Here is a 9,771-nt window from a genome sequence, read left to right on the forward strand (position 1 = left end):
AGAGATTTTCTCCAGATTCCCGGACATGACAGACACTGCAGCCGCCGAAACGGCTCCTCCTGCCGTCGCCGCCGCTCGAACCAATGCTCCGAATAAGAAGAAGGCGGTTCCCCGACCCACCGGTCCCCCGTTGGGCGAACAGATCCTCAAGATTGTGGCGGATTGCAAGGATCGCAAGGGGATATCTCTGGCCGCGTTAAAGAAAGTTCTGGCTGCCAAAGGCCTGGATGTGGAGAAGCACCGGTCCCAGATTAAATTAAGTATCAAGAGAAATGTGGAAAAATGCTCCCTGGTGCAGATCAAGGGCACGGGCGCCTCGGGCTCCTTCAGAGTCGCTAAGAAGGAAACCCAGGCAAAAGTGGGAAAGAAGGTGAACAAACAAGTGACCAAGAAATCTCCCGGAAAGAAACCAGCGAACAAAAAAACAGCCGTCAAGAAATTAACGGCCAAGAAACCGGCCGCCAAGAAATCAGCGGTCAAGAAACCTGTTGCCAAGAAATCGATCACGAAAAAGGCGGCGAAATCACCAATTAAGAAGAAAGCGGCGGCTAAGAAGCCCAAGACCCCCAAGCCGGTGAAGGCGAAGAAGGTAGAAAAAGCGAGGGCCAAGCCCAAGCCGAAGTCAGCAAAGCCCAAGAAAGCAGCGGGCAAAAAGAAGTAAAAAATCAAGTGCAACTTGTGAACATCTGAACCCAACGGCTCTTCTCAGAGCCACCCACGTCTCTCAGACAAGAGCTGACCCCGGAATCAGATGATTCCTGTCCCGGGGCCGGGCTCAGATTTCAGATGGAAATCATTGAAAATAAATCCAGGGTCCTGGTGACTCACTACCGCCGCCCCACCCCCACTGTCTGAAATAAAATAGAGAGAACACAAAACAAAGGCTCTTCCAAGAGCCACCCACCGCCTCACAGACCTGGGAACGGGGAGAGGAAAGATCTCGGGCTGGGGAAGCAGTTTCCGATATGTCCGGGCCGGGCCTCACTCGAACTGGCGTGTGTTCGGCTCCAGTCCCAGTTCAGTTTTCTCACAGATTCAGGGCGAGAGTCCGTGACAGGGTAAAACTGGCGGAGATCCGCCGCTATCACAATTCAAACCCCAACACATGAGATTCTCCAAATCAGCTGGAATAAGTGTTTGTAAACTGCTGAACCGGTCTGGGAGGGGATGTGTGGGGAGATAGAATCGGGTCTGCCACTGAAATGGAAGGAGACGGGTAGATATGTTATAGAAGGGACTGTATTTGGGCAGGAATATCACTGACTCTTAATTGTAATGGGGCTTATTTAAAAGCTCCGAGTTTCTGGAAATCCTTGAATATGAAGCCCGAGTCGATAAGGGTATGTGCGGAGCGCTGTGTTTCGGTTCAGTTATCGATAAACGGTTTGAAATTGGCGGGTGGAGAAAGCTGGAGGTGGAGCTGGAAGATCAGAGGCCGCTCTCTGCTCTGTCCGTTACTCTGACTCTCTCCTCCCCTCTCTGTTTAATATCTCACTCTGTCTCCTCCCCTCTTTGTTCAATGTCTCACTTTGTCTCCTCCCCTCCCTCTATCATCCTGTGAATGTTTCAGTCAGGTCGGGACAGGCTGCATAAAAAGGGAACCAGCATAAGTTCGCTGTTCATTCAGCAGCGATCTCAGTGAAGAATCATCATGTCTGGCAGAGGTAAAGGAGGCAAAGGACTGGGCAAAGGCGGAGCCAAGCGGCACCGGAAAGTGCTCCGTGATAACATCCAGGGGATCACCAAACCAGCCATCCGCCGCCTGGCTCGCCGTGGCGGTGTCAAGCGGATCTCGGGTCTGATCTACGAGGAAACCCGCGGGGTGCTGAAGGTTTTCCTGGAGAATGTGATCAGGGACGCGGTCACCTACACTGAACACGCCAAGCGCAAGACGGTCACTGCCATGGATGTGGTGTACGCTCTGAAACGGCAGGGCCGCACTCTCTATGGATTCGGCGGCTGAACAACTGGACCCTTTCTAACCGAACACAAAACAAAGGCTCTTCTAAGAGCCACCCACCGCCTCACAGAGAGAGCACTGACCTGGGAACGGGGAGAGGAAAGATTTAGGAGTGGGGAAGCAGTTTCCGATATTTAATTACGATGGGGAGATTCCCCAACATTCAGTAAAGGGAGATCAGCCATCCCGAGAGAAAGCGGAATTACCGGTTTCACGGTATAAATGAACAGGTGGTGATACAGAGTCTTTCCGCAGACATTGCATTCTCCGTTCAGATTAAAATCCCGCCTCACAACCTCTCCCGCTGTGTCCTCTCTGCTCGGTGTTTCATTCAATTATCAGGTCGATGTGAAGTTTCTGTTTGAGGAGCGGTTCACCGGGCTGGAAATGGCGGGATTTTTGAAATTGAAGCTGGACTTTGTCCTGTTACGGAAAACAATGACCGGGGCTTAATTCCCGCCCGTTTACAGACAGATCAGAGAATGAACCGGAATGTGAAACAGCTTGAGATGTGAGCTGAGGAGTTGGAAATAATGGAGATTATACAGAGAGGGATTCATAAATTGCTTGAGGGAAATGAGATTTTCTTGAAACTGTTATTTGATGCTCTGAAATTGGCGGGCTTTTTGAAATTCATGATTAATTTCAGCTCAGCCAATTGGGGCACAATACCTCCCGCCGTTTCGGTCTGACTGACAGAGCTCGGTTCAAATCTGCCAATCACAGTCCCGGGGCGGTCGCTCCCTGACAGGGTGTGGGACTTCAGCCAATCACATGCCAGGGGCGGATCAAATTAGACCCTTTAAAAGGCGGCCCCAGAGCTGACTCCGTATTAACACTCTCTGGGTCTCAGGTTGTTTTGAGATTTGTTGAGAAAATGGCCAGGACCAAACAGACAGCGCGCAAATCGACTGGCGGGAAAGCTCCTCGCAAACAGTTGGCTACCAAAGCGGCCAGGAAGAGCGCTCCAGCCACGGGCGGAGTGAAGAAGCCTCATCGCTACAGACCCGGCACTGTGGCTCTGAGGGAGATCCGCCGCTACCAGAAATCCACCGAGCTGCTGATCCGCAAACTGCCCTTCCAGCGCCTGGTGCGAGAGATCGCTCAGGATTTCAAGACAGACCTGCGCTTCCAGAGCTCCGCCGTCATGGCCCTGCAGGAGGCCAGCGAGGCTTACCTGGTGGGGCTGTTTGAGGACACCAACCTGTGCGCCATCCACGCCAAGCGAGTCACCATCATGCCCAAAGACATCCAGCTGGCCCGCCGCATCCGCGGGGAGCGCGCCTAAACCCGACCCGGCTTCAGCACCAAGTGCAACAAAGGCTCTTTTCAGAGCCACCAAATCGGCGATGGAAAGAGCTGTGATCTCCTGGGTTGAAATGGCAGGGTCGTGAGAAACTTGTTTGAATGGGAAATGCATAAAAGGGAGGGAGCAGATGTGGGACGGACAGGGACAGAATAATTCCCTCACTCACATCCAAAAAGAAATTGCACTCACATTCTTAATTCAGCAATCCCTGACACAATAATCAGCATATCAGTCAGCATCTGTTCAAATCTGGGCAAAATAACTCAGACTGAGCCAGTGTTGTCCGAGAATGAGACAGAAAATAATCATACGCGTCCCTGGTATTTCTGTATCCCACCCGCCCAATTGACAATTCTGACGATTTTGTTATTTTTTGTCTCATTCACCATCCAATCTGCAATGATCAATCTATGGGAGATTGGCGACATCTGCTGTCCGGAAGCGAGTACTGCAACAGACCGATCTGGATCATATGTATTGAACAAGTTATTGTTAGTTTCTGGGATCGGAATCAAGTCCCCATTAAATTGATTCCTGACTCGCTTCGACAGTGACCAGCCCTTTCACCGATACAGTGGGTGGCTTTGAAAAGAGCCTTTGGGTTATCAGATCAAATCGTGGCCGCTTCACTTGCTCTTGGCGCTCACATTGCTGGTTTTCTTCGGCAGCAGCACGGCCTGGATATTAGGCAGCACCCCACCCTGGGCGATGGTCACCCCTCCCAGCAGCTTGTTGAGCTCCTCGTCGTTGCGGATGGCCAGCTGCAGGTGTCTGGGGATGATGCGGGTCTTCTTGTTGTCGCGGGCGGCGTTGCCGGCCAGCTCGAGGATTTCAGCCGTCAGATACTCGAGCACAGCAGCCAGATGGACCGGGGCTCCGGCACCCACACGTTCAGCATAGTTCCCCTTCCGCAGGTGCCTGTGAACACGGCCCACAGGGAACTGCAGTCCGGCCCGGGATGAGCGAGACTTGGCCTTGGCCCGAGCTTTCCCGCCGGTTTTTCCTCTTCCAGACATTTCCACAATCTCACAAACACTTTCACAAAGAATGAAGAAATCCTCCCGCACTCGCCCTTCTTATACCTTCTGGAGGACTGCAGTGGGGGCACTTGTGATTGGTCCATGTGTTCTCACCCTAATTGAGCTGTTCGTTAAACCAATGAGAGGGGGTTGTTTTATTCACCACTCAATAGCCGGCAATGAGAAAAGGGCGGAAAATACCGACCAGAACCGTTTTTTTGAAATTTGAAAAGCCCGCCAATATATTTGTAACACAAGAAGCGGATTTAGTAAATAATGTCGCGTAAAAACAAATATTTAAACATCTAATCTTTTACTCTGTTATTCCATATTTCTCGTCACAACTTCCAGAATCTGTTGCAACCCGCTTCATTCTCCGTTCCCTTTCAATCGGGCGGGAATAAAGCCTCGTTTTGTCCCGAATAATTAACAAACAAACGTGAGAAGGAGAAAGAAATGACCGCACTCGAATCGACCGTCTTTTAACGGCTCTGAAGGGTCAGACGCGGGGGAAGGGGCGGAAAATGAACTGAAATGAGAGTTTCAGGGACACGTTTTTGTTTATTGGCTGTAAATTGAACATCGACACACAGATTATACCCGGCAGTTATTATGAGAATCTTCCCGATATCAAGAGAAATCACAAGAGGACAAGTTATAGAGAGACAGTTAGTGTCAAACTACCGACCGTAAAATGATTCCATGCAGAGGTGTGGGTACAGCGTCTTCAGAGAGACTGTGGGTGGCTCTTAAAAGAGCCTTTGTGTTTATTTTTTTCAGTCCATTGTGGAGTTTTACTTGGAGCTGGTGTATTTGGTCACCGCCTTTGTCCCTTCCGACACGGCGTGCTTGGCCAGTTCCCCGGGCAGCAGCAGGCGCACGGCGGTCTGGATCTCCCGAGAGCTGATGGTGCGGCGTTTATTATAATGGGCCAGGCGGGAAGCCTCACCCGCGATGCGCTCGAAAATATCATTCACAAAGGAGTTCATGATGCTCATGGCCTTGGAGGAGATGCCTGTGTCGGGGTGAACCTGCTTCATGACTTTGTAGACGTAGATGGAGTAACTCTCCTTCCTCGCCTTTCTCCGCTTCTTGCCGCCCTTGGCTGGTGCTTTACTCAAGGTTTTCTTGGCGCCCTTCTTGGGAGCTGCTTTCTTGTCCTCAGGCATTTTGAAAATCAATTTCAGACTCAGAAATGAACCAAATCGTCTCCGAGCTCAGATTAAATAGGCAGCCCCACAGCCCTATGCTAATGAGGGATGAGGGAAGGCAATGATTCTGATTGGGACTGGTATCACAATATTTTGCCTTTATCGATATGATTGGATAACTGAAGAAACCAATCAGATTTAATACTTGCCACCAATCACAAACACGCTCAGACTGCATATTGTCCGGTTTCAGCAATTTGTTCCGAACTGTTGCAGTTCTGCTTCCGGCCAGTAGATGTCCCCAATACCCGGGTCAATGAAGTTTGCAGATGAGAGAGGGACAGAAGATAAACGGGGAATGGAAATCATTTTATTGGACAAAGCAGTAGTTGTAATGCTGTATTAAATGTTTGTAATTAATTTCGGGGGTGCAGCTTATACTGAGGAAAAATACAAAAAATTAAAAAAGAGTTTAATAAGCTTGCTGAAATGCCGTGTCAATGGGCATTGAATTTCCATATTGAAAGGTGTGAGGTGGTGCGTTTTGCTCGGGGGAATAAGGAGGCCACATACTGCTTGGAAAATAACAGTCTAAATGGGGTGGAAGAGCAACGGGATTTAGGGGTACAGATTGACAAATCATTAAAAGTAGCAACACAGGTTGATAAGGCCATAGAAAGCAAACACAGCACATTCAAGAGGAATAATTGAAAAGTAGATAAGTTATGTTGTACTGTAATTTAAACTGTCAAACCTTCTGCCAAACGATTAAACCTTTCCTTTCTGAAATCCGTGCTGACTCTTCTTTATGATATTTTTGGTTTCTCGATGTTTTTCTATTGCATCATTGAGTAAAAGATTCCATGATCATTCCTACCACCGACCTTTAGTTAACTGGTCTTTAGTTGCCTGGATTTGATCTACCTCCTGTCTTAAAATATAAGAATCACATTAACTGTCATCCAGTCCTCTGGCACTATTTCTTTCTGTAATGATTTTTCCGATATATGTAACAGTGCCTCTGCTATCTCTTCCCTTGTTTCATTTAATATGTGCGGATGCAATCCATCTGGACCAGGAGTTCTACCACCCTTTCTAACTTAAATGCCTTGATATCTTTATTGACCTCTTTCTCTAATATCATATTCACCCTGTTAATTTCCCGGGTAAATGCTGAGGGAAAGTAATAATTCAATATTTGTGGCATTTCGCTGACGTTACCTGTGAGTTTATCTTGTGAATCCCTTAGTGGCCCTCAAGATATTCTGATTTTCCTTTTGTTATTTTTGTGTCTGTCGAATAATTTACTGTTACTTTTTATATTCCTTGATAATTTGATTTCGTGGTTCCTGTTTTCTTCCCTAATTGTTTTTGTGACTTCTTCCTAACCTCTTGCTATTCGCTTTTGCCATCCCCTTATTTAATATCTATGAATGAGAAATTCCACCAGCTTGTTGGGTCTGTTCAGGGGCTGATGTTTTGGAACGATTTATTGTCTGTGATTAAAGTACCAGAAACCCAAAGGGAGCAATTCAGTACGAAATTCCACAGAAACAATCTATTTCTCTCTCCTAGTGAAATAAGGCACTATAATGGTGAGTATAGCTGCCTTCCAAACAGTTAATTCCAACAGGTTTGAATCCCAGCACGCTGAATTCAGAAACACCAAGACTGGAACCGAATTTGATGATGTTCAGAGCGATAATGTTTCAAAACGCTTCTAATTTATATAAAAAATACTTTTAAAATTCATTTCTTCCGCCATAACGTTGAATTTATCTCTGTTCCTTTGTATTATTATTTCCCCTGATCTGTACGGTGCATACACGACACAATTGCCCGGATTCATTGAAATTAATTGATTTTCTGAAGTTTTTCCCTCTGCTGATTCCCGTTCCTTATTTAAATTATGTCGGATTAACCTTTCTGATCTATCGAAGCGTCATTGTCCTGAACCGTTAACCCGAGCTTCCCTTCTCCACAGATGCTGCCGGACCTGCTGGGTCTTTCCAGCATTTTCGGTTTTATTTTTTTCTATATTTTATCCCTTTCACTTTTGACGGTCGCCATTGAAACGTCCAGATTTGTGCTCAGTTTGTATTTGTGTTTCAGTTCGGTTTATTTGAATTAATATAATGGGGTAATTTTCGAATGAGCAAAACAAAAACTTTATTATGAATCAATTGTCTAACTTTTCACTGAAAAAATATGAAAAAATACGTGAGTAGAAGTTACAGGGAGAAACTATTGCCTCACATTGCACATTGTCCTGAATCTGGAACGACGACGATAATGTGAATTTGTTCCACTCTGTTACAGTTCTCACTTATGTCCAGTAGATCTCACACTGTATGAGTGTATGGGATTAATTCTATGTCTTTCAGTCAGCATGTGAGTGTGATATTCATTCTGTATCCGTCAGTCTCCAGTACAGTCTGTGAATGTGGGATTCATTCTGTATCTGTCAATCTCTGGCACTATCTGTGAGTGTGGGATTCATACTGTATCTGTCAGTCTCTGGTACTGTGTGTGAGTGTGGGATTCATTCTGTATCTGTCAGTCTCTGGTGCTGTGTGTGAGTGTGGGATTCATTCTGTATCTGTCAGTCTCTGGTACTGTATGTGAGTGTGAGATTCATTCTGTATCTGTCAGTCTCTGGTATTTTACCTCAGCGTGGGATTAATTCTGTTATTCAGTCTCTGGGCAAAGTGCAAGTTCTGTAGTCTTATTTTGTTCTGTATTCCTATTTCAGATTAAAGTATAGTGCTTGAAACTGTATCTTTAATTCATTAATATATGCAAATCTTTCGTCGAGCATTAATTTGTAATTATGGATACACTTTGGGATTTTGTTTCAATCTAACAGCGTGTGTGAGTTTTGTTGTAGGATTACATCTTAATCTCTGAAGATAATGTACATTTCAATCTTCTACTGTGAAATTATTGGACTCGTATTTATTGCGTAGCTCAGTCTGGGCTGATGGAATTGCTATTGTATCTTTCAGTCTGACACTGTATGAGATTTTTAGACTGGTATGTATTCTGTGGTTCTGTCTGTACTAATGGAATTGGCACTCTAACTTTCAGTCAGACACTGCGAGAGATTTTTGGACCGGTTTGTAACGTGTAGCTTAGTCGACACTAATAGGATTCATACTGTATCTTTCAGTTTGACACTGAATGTGACTTTTGGACTGCTATCTAATGTATACCTCAGTCTGCACTAATGGGTTTGATACTGTATCTTCCAGTCTGATACTGTGTGAGATTTGTGTACTGGTATGTAGTGTGTCGATCAGTCTGAACTAATCAAATCGATGCTATATATTGCAGTATGACACTGTACGTGATTTTTGGACAGGTATCTAATGTGAACCTCTGCCTGCAGGAAAGGAATTGATACTCTGCCTTTCAGGTAGACACAGTGTGATTTTTGGACAGATAACTAATGTGTACCTCAGTCTGCACTAATGGGATTGATATTGTATATTCCAGTACGATACTTAATCCGAATTCTGGACTGGTATATAATGTGTAGCTCAATCTGCACTAATGGAATTGATCCTGTATCTTTCAACCTGACACTGAGATTTTTGGACTGGTATGTGATGTGTTACTCAGTCTGCACGAATGCAATTGATATTGTATCTTTCAGTCTCTTACTGTCTGAGAATTTTGGACTGGTATCTAATGTGTACCTCAGTCTGCAGTAAAGGAATTGAAACTGTACATTTCATTCTGACACTATGAGTCAAATATGGGTAACATCTGAACTGGTATCTAATTTGTATCTCATTGTACAATATTGACATGAATACTGCATCTTTAAGCTCATAATGTGTGAGAGTTGTGGGCTGGTATTTAATTGAAATCTCGGGGAACACTATTGTGATTGATTCTGTACCTATGAATCAGGACCATGAGTCAGTTCTATCTGGGATTTAATTCCTTGCTAAGGCTGAAATAATATGAGATTGACACAGTGCCTTTCAATCTGATACTGGGTGTGATTTTGGACTGGGAATTATTTATCTGCCAGTCAGCGGTACTGAGTCATTGTGAAATGGAAATTCCGTCTGTCTCTCCTGCTCTGTTTGACTGTTGGATTGGGATCAGTATGGGACTGACTATTTCTGCTGTCTGAGATTGTGGGACTGGTGACCTGTCTGTGTCTCTGTGCTCTGTGAGTGTTAATGTACCTAATTGTGTGTGAGAAGCAGCTGACTGCACTGACTGCTCCATGTGCCTCGGGTGAAGTAAACATCACATTGATTCTGGGTCCTTCAAGAATTTGACTGCAGGAAGAAAAAGTATCTGTTGTAACAACAACAG

At 45.5% G+C, this 9,771-nt stretch overlaps 2 protein-coding genes across 2 annotated transcripts; one reads left to right on the forward strand and one right to left on the reverse strand.

Annotated features, from left to right (window-relative positions):
* Positions 1–753, forward strand: LOC137318017 (histone H1-like). Its single transcript, XM_067981002.1, has one exon. The coding sequence runs from the start codon at positions 26–28 to the stop codon at positions 659–661; it is 636 nt and encodes a 211-aa protein (XP_067837103.1). The 5' UTR covers positions 1–25; the 3' UTR covers positions 662–753.
* A 2,622-nt stretch (positions 754–3,375) lies between these two features.
* LOC137318002 (histone H2A-like) lies at positions 3,376–4,285 on the reverse strand. The gene has a single exon (XM_067980989.1). The coding sequence runs from the start codon at positions 4,283–4,285 to the stop codon at positions 3,896–3,898; it is 390 nt and encodes a 129-aa protein (XP_067837090.1). The 3' UTR covers positions 3,376–3,895.
* Between the last annotated feature and the right edge of the window lie 5,486 nt (positions 4,286–9,771).

The sequence above is a fragment of the Heptranchias perlo genome, unplaced genomic scaffold, assembly GCF_035084215.1.
Source record: "Heptranchias perlo isolate sHepPer1 unplaced genomic scaffold, sHepPer1.hap1 HAP1_SCAFFOLD_64, whole genome shotgun sequence".
In the NCBI taxonomy this organism is placed as follows: Eukaryota; Metazoa; Chordata; class Chondrichthyes; order Hexanchiformes; family Hexanchidae; genus Heptranchias; species Heptranchias perlo.

Bases quoted from the DNA above. Each gene is read 5' to 3' on its own strand.
- LOC137318017 (XM_067981002.1), top strand. From the start codon at position 26: ATGACAGACACTGCAGCCGCCGAAACGGCTCCTCCTGCCGTCGCCGCC.
- LOC137318002 (XM_067980989.1), bottom strand. From the start codon at position 4,285: ATGTCTGGAAGAGGAAAAACCGGCGGGAAAGCTCGGGCCAAGGCCAAG.